Source organism: Kryptolebias marmoratus, linkage group LG1 (genome assembly GCF_001649575.2).
Source record: "Kryptolebias marmoratus isolate JLee-2015 linkage group LG1, ASM164957v2, whole genome shotgun sequence".
Lineage (NCBI taxonomy): Eukaryota > Metazoa > Chordata > Actinopteri > Cyprinodontiformes > Rivulidae > Kryptolebias > Kryptolebias marmoratus.
In genome coordinates this window covers 4101597-4118445 of record NC_051430.1, presented here as the reverse complement: position 1 = coordinate 4118445, position 16849 = coordinate 4101597, and the positions used below count along the sequence as shown (strand labels likewise).

The 16849-nt window shown below is 39.2% G+C and overlaps 1 protein-coding gene across 9 annotated transcripts in view; it reads left to right on the top strand.

Moving 5' to 3' along the window:
• The window catches only part of cacna1ba (calcium channel, voltage-dependent, N type, alpha 1B subunit, a), a 168826-nt gene that overhangs the window by 112807 nt on the left and 39170 nt on the right, over positions 1–16849 (top strand). For all 9 annotated transcript variants that reach the window (XM_017432700.3, XM_037976826.1, XM_037976825.1 and 6 more), the window contains one exon: positions 13429–13525. In XM_017432700.3, coding sequence (XP_017288189.1) covers positions 13429–13525 — 97 coding nt within the window. The remainder of the gene's footprint in view (positions 1–13428; positions 13526–16849) is intronic.

The window sequence follows — 16849 nt, the reverse complement described above, 5'->3', positions numbered from 1 at the left end:
TGAAAGGTGATATGACTGCTATGATTACAATATCAGATCAAATGGATAACAGAGTTGGCAGTATGGGCACACTGCTGGTCCCATGTTAGTTGGACGTGGCACCTCTTCATGCCTGGATATTAGTAGTTTTTTTAAAAATACAGAGCAGAGTCAAACAGCTAAATTTGCTCGCTACTATTGTAACAGGCCTTCAAGATTCAGCAATTTGGCACTGGGTCCGTTCTGACATCTGAGCTGCCACCATACATGTTCCTGTGGACAAGGATCAGGGGGCCTGGTTGGCCACAGGAAGGCCTCAACATGTTGCAGGCAATCTTTAGACACCCAAGCCATGTGTGGATAGGTGTTGTTTTATTGAAGACTGTAATAGGGTGCTGTCTCGGTAGGGGTAAGACACCAAGACGCAGGATGTCACTGATTCACTTCTTCTGTGCCATCAGGGTCCCCCAAATAAGTTGACTTGAAGTCACAAGCTTAGGCTCTCTACACCATGATGTTAGGAGTAATGCCCAGTATCTCTACACAACATTGGCAGGATTGGTCCTCTCCCCATTGCATCTACGAGGCATCCTCTGTTTTGACTGGTGGATACTCCATCAGCTGTCTACTAACACTATTGCTGTATTTGTGATCCCACCACTTCGCCCTTTGGTGCCAATTCTCGATGTTCCAGCTCCTTGTAAACGGAATAATTTATGTACTCAACACTGGTCTCTATGTGTGTCAGATTTTTTCTAAATTGAACCGTTCTTTCTGGGTGCCTAATTTTGTTTAATAATCAGTTAATCAGTGTGAGAATAAATAATGAACTGATCATCATCAGTGTGATCTATAAAAACAAGAGTTTAGGCAATTTGCATTTCTAGAGAGGTACTGGTGCAGGTTAACACAATGCTAAAGTAGAAATATATAACTGATGACCATAGAAAAGCAATTTCTACTGCCCATCAGTTTGGGAAGGTTAAAGGTCCATTTCAAACAATTTGGAGCCCATCATTCTACAGTGAGAAAGGTTATTTTTAGGTCAACATTAAAGACAAACAAAGCTAGATGTGAGCTTGGTTGTCTGTCTTGCCTCTCCCTGCTGACCCTGTGATGCACTGGTGACAGGAAAGTGATCCAAAAGTGGAAGAAAGAAAGAATCATCAAGGCGGTGCAAAGGCCCAGTAAAAGTTCAGACCTCAACCTGACTGAAACAGTCTAGTGGGACAGCTCTGCATAAATAAAAGCCCATAAATCTCAGGTAATTGTAGCTAAGTTTTAAGAGTGAGGGAGACCTAATTCCTCCAGAACAATATGTGAGACTTATAGGTTCATGAAGACAGTTACTATCAGTTATCATCAGGTATTACTATCAAGTATTCTAATTTGCTATTAAAAGAAAGAGTGTTACTAGACATTAAACAGGCGCCCCTCCAATTCTGGCTGCCATTGATTTTATGAAGCGTGTCGTCTTCTGGATGACAGAAGGTTCAACAGCTTATGGGAGGGGTGAGCGGAATCCCTCCTTATGTCTGTTCAATAAAGGGGATTATTGCAAACTGTTGACTCAAAGGGTTGACTCAGTTTTTCAGTCACTGCTTCTGAACTTTGGCTTCGGTTTTGGTAAAAAAATAAAATAATGACAGCCTATAATAAAAGTGTTGCACTTCACTACACATGCATACTATATGTCATTTTAGAAGGTGTTGAGGACCAAATAATCTTTTGATTTCAAACTTTTAATTTATACATTTCAATCAAAAAAGGATGTAATTCTGCATCATTTTTACCAGGACTTTAAACAGTTGTGTGTTTAGATATTTGAGTATTATTTAATAGATGAAGGCCTCTGTACTAACTTTTATACAGTCGCATGTTGGTTCTAACTCAACAGGTCAGCTTTGACTTTACAGCTAGTCACAGTTAATTATTACAACCATTTTCAGCTGAGAGCATTTGGTAATTGTTTGACAAGTTAATGTGAACATCAGCCCACACAGAAGCTGGAAATTTGCAGCTAAGTTCTAAGTTGACTAACTAATCCTGAAGGAGTGACAGTGTTGTATGTGTTTGTGTGTGTAAGTTCTTCATTGTTGCTTAAATGTATATTTTTGACTCCCACCTTTCCCTGTTTCTGTCCTGGGATCTCTTTGAAGGAGCTTCATGGGGTAATGTCTCCTCTACCTCTCTCATCGTGCCTGTCTGTGTCATTTTCTCTATGTATGTGAGAAAGAAAACATACATGGCTTGCACTGCAAAAACAAGTAATTTCCTCACACATTCAGACGAACTCATAGGAAAACAAAATACATTCACCTCTTTCTTTGACCAGTAAAAAGAAAAATGCTCTAGAAGGAAGATCCTGTGACCAAAGTTCATTTTTGAAGAGACGTGAATATGCACCCAAATTTAACAGGTTGCTTCTTCATTTGTGCATCACCAAGTTTTCAAACTGTTCTTTCTGCATAATCCTTGTGGTGTAGAGACAAACTGTATTGAATGAATAGAAGATTATATCCCACAGCATGCATTTTACCTCTTCCCTCAAAAGCCCTGTAAAAATGTTTGTAAAAGCCTGAATGTTGGTCATTGTTTCATGTTCTGTGCCAGTTGTACTCTAGCCTACAAATTGAACAAACATCTATGTTTTACAAAATGTTTTGTAAACAAAGGTATTTTCTAAAAATGAACACTTCTTCGTAAAGGGATATTATTTTTTTTAAATGGAGTTAGAAGTCTTTCGGAGTACTTGGTGACTGAAACGAACAGCGATCAGGACGTTTAAAGAAGCAAACAGGATTTGTGACAAGGAGCCGAAGCTAAACAGTCCTCAGAATGAAAACAATGAAAGAGCAATTTTTTTAGTGAAGCAACTTAAACCCTAAACATTTCAGAGTTGCCCAAAGGAAAACGATACAGTTATTATTTTACTTTGCATTAGCTTTGTATTGGGCACTTGAGTTGTTTATCACTGGGGAAAAATGCTGTTTTTGTCTTTCTTATAAGTATAGTGTTTAGCTTTGCTCTTTGGTCATAAATTGTTCCTGCTTCTCCAAACAGAGAATTTGCTGACCATTATCTATTGCAGGTAACACACTTACTACTCATATAGGCTACTAGCTACTCGATTTCACATACCCTGACTTTTGAATTCCATTTCATGCTTCTTATACAGAAAAGTTCCTAATCCAGCCCTCTTTATTTTAAATAAAGAAATCTAGAGGGTGACTGGATTTGAAGTAATTTTGCGCAACAATAAGTTATATCTTGTGAAGGAATTAGAATTAAAATAAACTCTAAATCAGTCTATACTTGTGCTTAATAATTTTATTTTATGCACACAAAAATCTCCCTAGTTTGAAAAGGAGCGACCAGTGAAGCAGAAATGTGCTTTAATTATCTGTTTTGTTTCAGTAATTTAATGTGCAACCACACTGATAATGGCCCTAAAGCTTATGCCAGTGTTTATTTGCAGACTTTGTTTCTGCTTCACTGTTTGATGGTGCTGCACGCTGGTAGCCAATTAACAGCAAAGTAAGCCCAGATTCAAGACATCACCATCAGGTCTGAGGTGTTTCTGTCCCGGACTGAAAGACGTGGGATATCAAGTGAAATTGCTTGTGACAATTGGCACTTTTTGCAGTGTGTACTGTTGTGCCTGGACACACTCTCATCTTGTCATTCATAAGATCTCCTTGTACTTAGACCTCATGTTGCTCCCCATAGAGGGCCTGTCATTCATTAACATCCTCGAGTCTCTGGAAAGAGCTGTTTTCATCAGCATGTTGCTTTGCCACAGCTCTGTTTGAACTGGAATTATACCATTAATTTCATGTTCTTTATTATTAATTCATCAGAGCCTCACTAGTGTAACGAACAAGCTACTGCTGGAGGGCATGAGTTGGTCTCAGAGAATATCGATCTCCTCTGTGAACCTTGCATGCACATCAGGCAGACTGTGGGACATGTGTGTTCTGGGCTATATGTGTTACTCCATGACCATATAGTTGCTTCAATTTCATGTCCACGCAGTTTGTTCTGCTCTGCCCTGTTACATAGCAACACACATGGTAGATGACAATATATTTTTGTAGTTTGGTTCCATGCCTGTGCCAAACAGTATTTGTGAATACTTGAAATATGAGTGAATTTTCTTTACAGTGCATTTTAGTCAGAGGTACATAAACTGCAGAAACCCAGTGTCCAATTTAAAGTAAATCAGAATTAATAAAACTATGCTGCAAGCTGAAACAGAAAATCTGCACATCAGAATAATAAACAACTGACTTTTATAGTGTTATGAACTTTTAATTTAAAATGATCCTTTCGTATTGAGTTAAATTCATGTTTTAAACTGAACAGATGCTACATAAAATCAAAAGTTAGCTTACAGTTAAGGTACAAAATAGGTAGAGGTAGAAATGATCCTGAATGCCTTTTAATTTGTACTGTGAAAACCCCCTTTAAGTTAAAAAAACTAAACTTAAAACAAGTACAAAAATGACCATGTTAGACAAACCCCAGGACTGAGTTTTTGCTCTTAAATGTTTCTGTGTCACAGGTACTGATACTGATTCTTAGTTTAGGCTTGTGCCTTCTTTGTTATGGCTAGCTAAATATTCTGTTTTATTGCTCTCCTTTTCAATAGTGTTGACATTTTACCCTCTCTGCCAGTACTGACACCTGGTCATCCAATACGGAAGCAAGATGAATAAATTGAAATTTATCAGTTTACCTGATAATGAAACAAAACAAAAAGCCAGCTAATCATTCATAATTGAAATAGAGGAATACATATGAAAATTGTGAGTCATATTCTTAACCCAAATTCCAACGCAACATACTTATTCTGTGTCCATGTTCATAGCACCCTTCAGGTCTTAATGAATTATTGGAATCAGACTTTGCAGTCAGCCAGCCCTTACTGACAGGAACAAGCTGACCCTGAGGATTTCTTAAATAAAGTATTTATCAAACAGTCAGGCAGTCAGTCATTCAACCTGTTTACAGCAATCACTGGAAATGGCTTCAGATTTTCTTTCAGGGCAGCACATACATGTTTAGGATTCCCCCATTTGACATGTTTTTGTCCCCCCTCACACTTTGACAAATTGAAAGGATGTGGGGCTTACCAGGGCAGTTATGCTTTGAATTACCTATTTGATTGGCTGAGTGCTCCTCAACAGAGGAACAAGCCAAGGTTGGCACAAAGTTTCTTCTTTGTCAGCTTGTGAGCTTGGAGCAGATGTAGAAGAATTCACTGGTCTTGTGGACACAAACAGCATATCTTGGTTATGTTATGGACTCTGTTGTGGAGGGTCTGTCTGAGTCCAGAGAGGAGAACAGTGCTGAGGAACAGCCACTATGAGGGAGGGCCTGAGGCTTCCTTCACAGTGGGCTGATAGTGTCTACCAAGAAGGTATGTGGCAGGAAATTCAGGCCAACATGCATTTTGATGTCTCAACAATGGACATGCACCTCTGTATCTCTGTGAAGTAGAAATGGTTTATCATTTTGTGGAGTATGCTCATGCTGCCCACACACTGCATGGTATATGGAGATTGTTCTCCATGACCTCAAAAAGCCTTAATTTTAGACTTTATCCAGTTTTGTCTTGTAGCTTCTCTTGCTCTGAAGACTTCGTTCTACCTAGCTGTGGTTAGGGTTAGGGTTAGGTTGGGTGTCTGTGCACCCATCTTGTGTAAAGATGGGTGATGAGGGTTTAACTGTATCTCTACTTCCTAACCCTGCATTTTTTTTATACAAAAGGCCGACTAAGCTCAAATTCACTGAAGCCTGGAGTTTGGATCTTGAAGTGGCAGCTCCGTGGTTCCTGATCAGCCGAAGTTCAGCTCTTAGGGGTTGCATTACTGGAACAAGTGCTGTTAGATAAACTGACAAACTGTTTGTGGGTCAAGCCTTGTCTAAACAGCAGTTGTCCCAAAGGGTGGTCCAGGTCATGCCCTTGGCTTAAAGCAACACTGGAGTGCCTCCCAGTACTGGCGTTGTTTGCCGTTGAACTATGGGTTTGCTGTCTCTTGAGCTCTTTTCAGAGGTGCTGCCTTGGAGGATTTGTATTTTGTTTAATGTGGCATTATCTGTAGCTTTTGCCATGTTCTGCATGCTGCTGAGTGATTTTAGGCTTTGCTTCAACTCTCTCCTGAATTTATTTGCTCTGCCATTGACCAGTATGTTGTCAGATATAAAACTGAACTAACTGGTTACGCATGTAACCATGGTTTTATGAATAGAGGTCAGTACTTCAGCTGCCATGGTAGCTTCCTAAGGCCCTTAAGGCCCTCGTTAACAAAAATTAAGGCTCAGCCAGTGAATACCCAATAGTGCTGAAAACTCGGACTGCCTTTGGGGAAAGATTAATTTGCTATGCTGTTTTATAGAACAGCTCACTCTTATGGAGTCTGACCCATAGGGTGCAGTGTTCATCTTTATTACATAGTTATCTGCATTGCATTGTGTATATTTTCTGTTTCATGGACATATACAATTTTATTGTGTTGAACTGATGTACCAATTTAATATCAGACAGATACAGCACCAAATTGTCTTGCAACAACTTCAGCACACCATCTTCCTAATTAGGTTGACTCAAACTCAGACAAGCTGTTTACAAAGGCTTTTTGGCTTCAGGTCAAATCCACACAGGCAATAACAGGGGTTCCATTTTGTCTGACAGCTGTTTTTCACTAACCATGCATGAATACAAAAGCTTGTTATGCTTGCATTTCATTTTGTTAGGAAACTAAAGGAGCTCCATCAAAACCAAATCTGTGACTCTCACCTGCTGGAACCACAGGTGTTGAGTTCATACTGCAGCTTTTTGGTGCATCTCACATGTGATGCAGCAAACAGAGATACAAGTGAAAACATTTGTTTTAGAGCTATTGCATTATTTTATTTAGAGGTTTTTTTTTGTTGTTGTTATTTAACACTCTTTACTTGTATTGTTTTAGTGAAAGAGTGCTTCAGAATTAGCTTGAAGCTTCACATCTAATATTTTCTCTTTTCTTTGATACAAGGAAGCTTAATATTTTATTAAGTATTTTTTACTGGAGTGTATTCAGACAAAATAAAGAATATTTTACATTTTCTATAATTTAAACATAAATCAATAGAAATTTAGAAAAATGTGTTGTTGTCATTTGATGCAACTATGTGCTTTATTTTGTTTGTGTGTATGAAGAATCCATAAATGTGCTGTACCTTGTTTTACCACTGTTTTCCCCCAAGTAGATCGCAACAAGGTGTGACCAGGTGGGGACCCCCCTCTGCCAACCCAACTTTCATCCTGACCCCCCAGCACCCTTTACATATACCCTCCCTACCCCTCCCCCTCTCTGCCATACTACTTACGCTCAGATCAGCTTCATTTATACAACGGCAGTTCCAGAAAAGTTGGAATGTTGTGTAAATTAAATTAATAATAACAAATAATAATAATGCAATGATTTAAAAAAACAAATTTCAGAAATGTTTTTTTTTTTACAGTGAAACATATCAAATGGTTTAACTTTTTTTTTTTTTTAATTAAGGTAATTATCTACTTGATGGCAGCAACACATCTCAAAGAAATTTGGGATTGGGCAATAAAAGACAATAAAGGTAAATGGTATGAATAAGTAACAGTTGGAAGAAAATGTTGTTACTAATTATGTTAATTGGCAATGAGTCAGTGAGAGGACTGAATACAAAAAAAGCATTTTAGAAAAGCTGGATCTCTCAGAAGTAAAGATGGGCAGAGGTTCACCAGTCTGTGAAAAACTGGGTCTGAAAACAGTGGAACGGTTTCAGATTAATGTTCCTCAGTGAAAATTTGGTAAGACTTTAGGTATCCAACCATCTATAACTCATAATATTTTAGGAATCTAAAGAAATCTTTGAGCTCAAAGGACAAAGTTCAAAGTGAATGCCTGTTATCTTCAGGTCCTCAGGCAGCACTGCATTAAAAACAGGTCTGATTCTGTAATGGGATATTCTCTCATATTAATTGTTATTGTGCAAAGTTTGTGAACAGCCTCAAACTACCACATTCATTTTTTTACATATGCAAACAGCCAAGGTGAATGAAAATAGATAAAAAATGGTGACATCCACTGAAGAGCCATTTGGGATCAAGAAGTCTGACAGTTTTGATGTACTGATATGTATTTACACTCATGATGTTGAGTAAATTATGTAAATAATAAAAAAAGGTTTGGTTGAAATGGTAAATTACAGGTGTAGAAGAAATTTGGCAAAAGCTACTTTTATATTTCCACCAAAACATCTTCTCCAAGATTCCTTGCTTGTTAGATTTTACCATATTTGTTTATCTACTCAGACTACAGCCAGTAGTGTTACTCAGATTGATCCACATATCAATACCACCCCTAGCATTAAATCAATACTAGTATGATGGGATCAAAACTTGAGTTTGTTTCTCTCCTCAACTTTTAGTACACTGTTCCCATTCTAGAAGTGCAATGAAAAGGAAGAACTATGTTTAGTTATTATTTTGTTTATGAAATAAAACAAAAACCTAGAAGAATATAAATTCTAAAACATTCATTCTTCAAATTGTACGAATTTATTTTTTGCAAATTCAGTTAATACAGTAATATTGTCTTCATTGCCTAGAAATTTTACCTAAAATCCTGAGGCAAAGTGGAAAACTGTCCTGTGGTAAAAAAAACAACAAAAATTTGAAATTCTTTATGGCAACCACGGATGCCACGTCCTCCAAACTAAAGAGAAAGGAGAACATCTGTCCTGTTATCAGCACACAATTCTAAAGTCTGCCTCTCTGATGGTATGGGGGTGCATTAATGCTGTTGGTATGTGTAGCTTACACATCTGGCAAGGCACCATCAATGCAGAAAAGTATATCCAGGTTTTAGAACAACATATTAAATAAGAAAATGACTTTGTCAAAGACGGCCATGTGTATTTCAGCAAGACAGTGACTTCATAGGAGAAGAACCCAGGTCCTGACCTCTTAGTTAAAACATTTGTTGTATCATGAAACAAAACATCCAGCAAAGAAGATCCAGGACTGTTGAACAGCTAGAACCGTCCATCAGAGAATGGGACAACATTCCCCTCCAGAACCTCCATCAGCTGCTCTGCTCACTTCCTGGATGTTTACAGACTGATGTTAAAAGAAGAGGGGATGCTTCACAGAGGAAACATGATTCTGTCCCCATTTTTAAGAGATGTTTTGCTGCAATCAAACTCCAAATGACCTTTTTTTTAAAATGGTACAGTGTCTTAGTTTAAACATTTGATATGTTTACTTTGTTCCATTGTGACTAAAATTTGGGTTTATAAGATTTGCAAATCATTGCATTCTGTTTTTATTTACATTTGACACAATGTCTTGGAACTGGGGTTGTAAAATATCAAGCCAATTTTCCTTCAAAACAACCCTATAACTATTCATTGTCTGAAAGCTTTCAATTGAAAAATGCTTCTTCCTGTTGAACTCATTTGCCCTGATTTAAGAATTTTATTTTAAAATGTATGTTTCCTTATTTTGTTTGTCGCAGCTCCCTTAAACAGGACATATGATCTACTTAGGTGACTTAGATATGTGTTTAAACAAACTTTAGTATTTGTGAATGTGAAAAGATTGTTTAAACACCATAAATGCACTATTTCAATTGCATCCAACAGATTTGCACAGAACATTTCTGCTGGTTATTTTTGTGAAAAGTACCTCAGTTAAAACATGTTTAGAATAAGAGACAGACTATAGACAAAGCAAACACACCCAGATTTGATAATAGTTTTTAATTTGTAGTTTCTCCAGGAAACTTAACAGTTGTAGCCCTCATTATGATTAGAATTTTCACATTTCCACTTTTTCACCATTTTATTTCATTCAGTCTAACTTTGTATCCAGCTCAGTGTATAAATGGGTTCAATAATGGGCTCTGAAAGTATCAAAAACTTTTAATGTGTTTGGTTCAATTGGCTCTCTGTGTGACAGTTAATGTTTAAAAACGTTCTCCTCTTGGATAACTTGAGCAAATGCAAAACTATAGATCTTTTTTCACATATTTACATTTTTCACATTCAGTGTGCGATTCTGAGTTTTATATGAATCACTAAAAAAGCACAATTTTAAAACATCTGAGCAAAAATCTAGGCCCACTCTTCAAATCTTCTAAAGAGTAGACAAGGGAAAGCAAACACATTCTTCAACAGATTGCTCAAACTAACAGAATGTTTGTCTGTCTATTTGTTGCATTCTGGGACTTCCACTTTATGTCAGAGCAACTGGTTTATTCAAAGGTTTACATTTCACTAGACATGACAGTTTCAACCAGCCTTGTGGCGTCTGAAACCAACAGCTCTGTGCTCTGTGTAATCTTAGCTGTGGGAGAGTTTGTCACATAAAAACCTGTCTCTTTGGTCCCAGCCTCTTCGCCTGGAAGTTTTTCCAAGCAACAAAAAACAAGTGCATTTATGAAAGGATGAATTAAGGTCTTAAGTCTATTTTTCACAAATGATAATACATTAATAATAAAATAGATTCAGGCAATGCAAAAAGTATTTTATAAATCTTTAAACCACCATCAGTTTTATATTATACAGTTATTATTTTGGCTGAACTATAATCACGTTCCTTCAGGAAGTGCCCCAGGCTGCAGTCACAACAACTAGCTTCTGCTGCCATTAGCATTTAGAAATGACCACCAAAATCTTTGTTTAAACCATGTAAAGCAAAGCTGATTCTGATGTTAATGTTAGAAAGTAACATTCAGATGAACTGCTGTGAAATCTTTAAGACTGGAGTCAAAAACACATTACTAATAATTTTTACTGTCCCCTTCCTACAGCGAAGGTGAGTCTGCCCATTATTGAACTGTAAAAAAGGTCTATTGTCCATAAGACGGTGATTCTGACTGGAGTAAAAATAACCTGTGAAATTATGATTGACTCTTTATACACAGCTTCTATTAGTTTGTGTTATCAGAAAAATGGAGAGGTAGGTAGTTGTAGAGATTTAGAGAAACGAGCATACATAGATGTAAAGATAAGGATGGATGGATGTTTGATTGATCCAGTGGAAGACGAGGCAAAAATAGATTTTGTGCAGTTTTAACAAGCTTAACAGTTTGTAAATGTTATGACTTTATTTAGAAGTCAGGGTGCATGGAACTGATTAAATGACCTGATTTCTCAGTATTTGGCTCTAGAGATGAAAAATAATGGATGGTTTGGACTTTCTTGTCAGTGCACACACAGCTGTGTTGATTTCACCTCATAAACAGTCCTTTGCTATCAATGGAAGAATCCAAAAACCCTATTTTTAAAACCAGACATGCAAAGACAAAATTTTTTCTTGGACAATGATTTGTGGGTTGCTCAACATCTGTAGTTTTTATGAAACGCCTGCAACAGCTCAACAGTGTGTTGAAAGTTTTTGTTCAGGAGATGAAAGTAGGGCACACCCCTCATTATTCATCCTCCTATTTTGTTTCTGAAACGGCTGAGCCTGATTTAAATTATGTGAGATTGTAATTTTGCCTCTGCAGACTTCAACCAGTTTATCATCCTTCTTATAAATTTATTTTGCCAAACTTAATTAAAATTGAATAAAAGGTGGCTATAGATAAATTGGCAATAGATCAATTAAAAAGTAAAAAAAACAAGTCCAATACACTTCTTCTGTTCAAATAATAATTTCCTGTTGTGATACAGACCCTGCTGTAGGTCTGCTGAAAAACAACTTCCTGCTTCAAATTCTTTGTGACCAATACACACAGGTGCACGCAACACAAGCCCTTTGTCAGGGATTTGCTGCCACTGGTGGCACCGTGCTCAATCCAGGAGTTTGATATGCTGACAACACAGCTTTAAACCGTCGTGAAGTCGCTACAGAACAGAAGTTTTGTGCATGTTTAACCCTTTCTTGGCCATCGCTTCAAATGGACCTGAAGGGCTTCTCTTCCTCTCTTCAGTTACGAGGATGATGTGGCTCTATCACACGCTGTGATGCGTAATTAGGAGGTTATGATGCTAATGTGGAGCCTTCTGTGTTCCTAATGTAGACATGTTGACCTCTCCAATACCCTGAAAAGACCACCCACATTCTGGCTGACTTTTATTTGCATCCAGTAGTGTGGATTGCAGAACTGCCCCACGGTGGTCTCATGCCCAGTCTATAACTCTATCATACCATCAGTGTGTTGCTACTGTGGCGGGATGTTTTTGCACATACCGTATCTTCATTAAGTCACAATCTGGGAAAGTCGTGGAAATGTAGTTTTCTGTGATCCAGGCACATTTTGATTGGACGGTCAGGTCATGGAGGATTTAGTGGAGTTTTAATCCAGTGTGAAGAAGGCCTAAACCACTTTAAGGTTTGTCTACACCAAATTCATTGTGTTAGCCCCACTGGTTGGAAAGGGAACCAGTGTTATATTCCATCAGTTACAAAGCCAAGTTAGTGATTATGTGTTTTCTGAGGGGAGACAGAAGCAGTTATCTGCTTTAACCAACAGTGCAGTGGTCATTTTGCTGGTTCCTTGATGCCAGATTTAAGTGTAAGCACTCACTGTCATGGGGTTTTGCTGCCTTGATTGCTTTATGTGTGAATGACAATAGATGGCTTCAAGAAGTGATCGTCTTTGTGGCCATAGTACAGCGTGTGAAAGGACCTAAAGCTGTTGCTATGGAGCAAGGTTTTAGACATTTTACAAAAAGGAACTCTCCATTTTTTGCCTGTGAGTATCCATTATAGTCAGTCGTCTCCTCTTGAGTTTGTTTTCAGTCAAAACAACTTACTCTACTGGAGCTAAGTCTACCACTTTCTGTTGCAAGAGCTTCTGCTCTGAGCCAGTTAAATAAAAGATGTCTGAATTGGATTTCCTATTTGACTCAAAAGGTTACAAAGGTTGCTTTGCAGTAGAATGAAAACCTAACCATTGAAATCAGTCTACTTGTCAATTATTCTAAGTATGTAGTATACATTTTTAAATGTTGGCAAATAAGAAAAGTTTAATTTGTTAATATAAGATGGTTGATTTCATAGCCAAAGAGCCATGAGTGAAATGTGTGGTTGAGCCTGTACCCAGCTAACCTTTGAAATGAGCCTTAGACCTCAGCCTGAACTCTGACCTCAGGCTCTGGCTGTATGTCTATATCTCATCATCTTGTATGAATCCCCTGGATCGGATACAACCTGTGTCCAGTTTTCCTCGTGCTTTTTATGATTGAAAGCTTTGTGCCATTTGTGTTTTTTCACACAGCTGATCTGAACACTTGTTTCACATCCTGCCTCATTTCAAATTTATTCAAGTTCATTTACAGTTTCAACTGTTGTTTTATAATTAAAACTGAAAAGTAGTTTCTGAAATTTTAATAATGAGGAAGAAAAAGATTTTATTAACTTCAAGCTGTCTGTGGCAAACCCTGTGGACTAACTGAGTTTACTGTTTTCAGGGGGACTAAAGGCAAAGACATCAGCACCATCAAGTCCCTGAGGGTCCTACGAGTTCTCAGGCCTCTCAAGACCATCAAACGGCTGCCAAAACTAAAGGTTCTATTCAGCTAACGCTTCCTGATTCATGTTATTCATTTTAGTTTGGTTTGTCATGACTGTTGCTACAAGAAAAAAAAAGCCAAATTTTGACTCCCAAAATGTATACTTTTTTTGAAAAATAAAATAAAGAAAAGCCCAGAACTGGCTACAACTATGGATCCAAACTCTTGAAAGTTACTTATAGGCTTTTAAAACAGTTCAGATATTCAGCTCTATATGTCTTTCTTTATTTTTTGGCTCGTATGAGGTACACCGTTGAAGAAATAAAAAAAGACATGAATAGATGTTTACATCAACCACTTGTGCACCCGATTTAAATATTTACCAGTTTTAAACTTGGTCACCTCTGAATTTATTCATTTTTTTAGTGATGCATCTGGGACTGAATCAAAATAATAAGGTTTTTAAGAAAGTTAGGTATTCATGGGATGTATAAAAGCCAAAAATCCAAACCTTAGACTAACAAGAGGGAGGCAGTTTTACTAAATAAATTTTAGTCAAAGAACAGAATCAAAGGAAAAGGATGATTGAACATATGTTCAAGAGACATGAGACATGCACAGAACAAATGAACCTCTTGTGAAATCAATACTGATTAATAAAAAATCTTACAAAGGAGTGGCCTTTGGAAAAAAACAATAACAAAGGTTCAGCAGTTTAAACATCTCATTTGGTGACTTTAATTAGTCCTTAAAACGTTATGTAAAACTGTAGGGAGTATGATATGTGCTCATACACTATTTCTTATGAACATTGAAGATTATTTAGATTTTTAAGATTTTTTTTTTTAAATAATATTTGTCAGGATCTAATCTTTAACAGCTGCTGTTAAGGCTACACAAGCCTCTTAGATAATCTGCTGAGAAGACAAACAGCTGAAGTCAAACCATATGAGGGATCTGACTGGAGCTGTGGTGCATACTACATAAAGTCATGGGAAAAAGAAAGACCAGCCTCTTTCAATTCTAGGGTTCTATGCATCAGGGCATGATTCAACAGCTTGTAGAACGTTTCTTTGCAGCACTAACCTGAAGCACTCATTTTCTGTATGACTGTCAGCATCTCACATGGTTGTGGCTTTTGGCCCACTCTTCTTTCCAGCATAGCTTCAGTTCATTGAGGTTTGCAAACACGTGTTTCTGCTCAGGTTCCACCACAGCATTTCCGTCAGGCTAAGGTTCTGGACAGCATCTTGATTCTTTTCTTGTCAGGCGTTCTGTTGTAGATCAGCTGCTGTGTTTGGGATCATTGTTCTGTTGCATCATGATCCAGTTTGGTCCAAGCTTCAGCTGTCAGACAGATGGCCTCACATTTGACTCTAAAATCTTTTGGTCTACAGAGGAGTTTATGGTCGGCTCAGAGACTGCAATGTGTCTTAAGTTTTGTGGCTGCAGAACAAGCCAAAATCATAACCCCTCCACCACTGTGGCTGACAGTTGGGATGAGGTGTTTGTGCTGATATTCTGTCAGATTTTTTTCAAGCATTGCACTATGTGGTATGGGTATTTCGGTCTCATCTGTCTAATGGACATTGTTCCAGAAGTCTTGTTGTTCCTTCAGATAAAACTTTACAAACCTAAGTTGTGCTGTCATGTTGTTTTTAGAGAGAAGATGTTTTTCCTGCAACCCTTTCAAAGAAGCTATACTTGTTTAGTCTTTTTCTAATTGTACTGCCCTGAACTTTAACCTTTAAAAAATTCTAAAATTGTGCCGACTCAGAGTGGCAGCACATTGTAGTATTTTTTTCTTTTTTCAAATTTTATTCGTATTTTTTCTTGGAAAATAGCTTTTTTTTGGACAACTATACCTTTTTGTTTTAGATGCTGTGCAGCTGGATTGATTTTTCGCAACACTTTTTATATTGTGCTTGTGGTGATTTGGGTTTTTTCTGTGTTTTGTTTTATTTCTGATTTAGTTTATTGGTTTGTGTTTAGTTTCTGTTTTCGTGTTTTTCACTTTTTCATTCCTCCTCAGTCTATCTCTCTCTCTGCATTCCTGTCACGCCCACTTACACCTGTCCAAGTCTGCTAATCATGTCACCTGTCCCTACTTACCTGTTTATCCTCAGCACTTTAAAACCCGGTCATTTCTGTCTATACTCCACTGGGAGGAGCACCTGCTCGCCTGCCTGGATGTACCTTGGTCTCCTGCGGTGATTCCTCCCCGGACCCGTGGCCGCCGTCGCCGGAAAAGAGTACCGGCCACGGCAACCACCCCAGCCTCTCCGGTGGGACGGACTGCTGCCACCACAGCCTCTCCGGTGGGTTGGACCGTCGCCTCTCCTCCTACCTCCGAGAGTTTTGTCGACAGCAACACACCCACAGCTTCTTCAGCCCACCTTTTGGTTTCCCCTGACATGAGCCACTTTGCCGCCAATATTACAGCCTCTGGACTTCCACCCACCGAACTTTTGAACATTTCTTCACAAATCAATAGACTACTCACCTTAACTGCCACCAGCACAGACCCCAAACACAATCTATTCACTTGCAATATCATTGAAAGAATCCTCTTGTCTCGTCCTGGTCTCCTCAGTCTGGCTCACTACTCTAACATCTTCACTACAGTTTCACAGTTAAAAGGACAGTTAATTAATTCACCCACTTATCGCCAGTCAGATCTCACAGTCCCGCCTGCAGTGTTTTCAGTCTCATCTCCTGACCCGCCTGCAGCGCCTTCAGCTTTTCTAGAGCCGCCTTCAGCCTCTTCGGAGCTGCCTTCAGCCTCTTCAGAGCCCCCTGCGCCCTCTGCCGAGCCCTCTGAGCTCCCTGCGCCCTCTGCCGAGCCCGGAGACCTCTCTGCGCCCTCTGCCGAACCCGGGGACCTCTCTGCACCCTCTGCCGAGCCCGGGTACCTCTCTGCGTGCTCTGCCGAGCCCGAGGACTTCTCTGTGCCCTCTGCCGAGCCCGGGGAACTCTCTGCGCCCTTTGCCGAGCCCGGGGACCTCTCTGCGCCCTCTGCCAAGCCTCCAGTAGGATCTATCAAAACCAGCAGCGTTCCTGAGGGGGTTGGCGACACCGACACTCCACCATCCCGTGTCTCCGTGGGGGTCGGCAGTGAAGACGACGCATCACCATCCCGTGTCTCCGTGGGGGTTGGCGTTGAAGACGGCGCCTCACCATCCTGTGTCTCCGTGGGGGTCGGCCATGACGACGGCGACGCCTGCGCTCCGTTTCTTCGAGGGTCCGGATTGACGCCTCGCTCCGTTCTGTTCCGTCGAGGGTCCAGGGGGATGCCTCGCTCTGTTCTGTTCCACCGAGGGTTCAGGGGGACGCCTCGCTCCATTCTGTTCCGCCGAGGGTCCAGGGGGACGCCTCACTC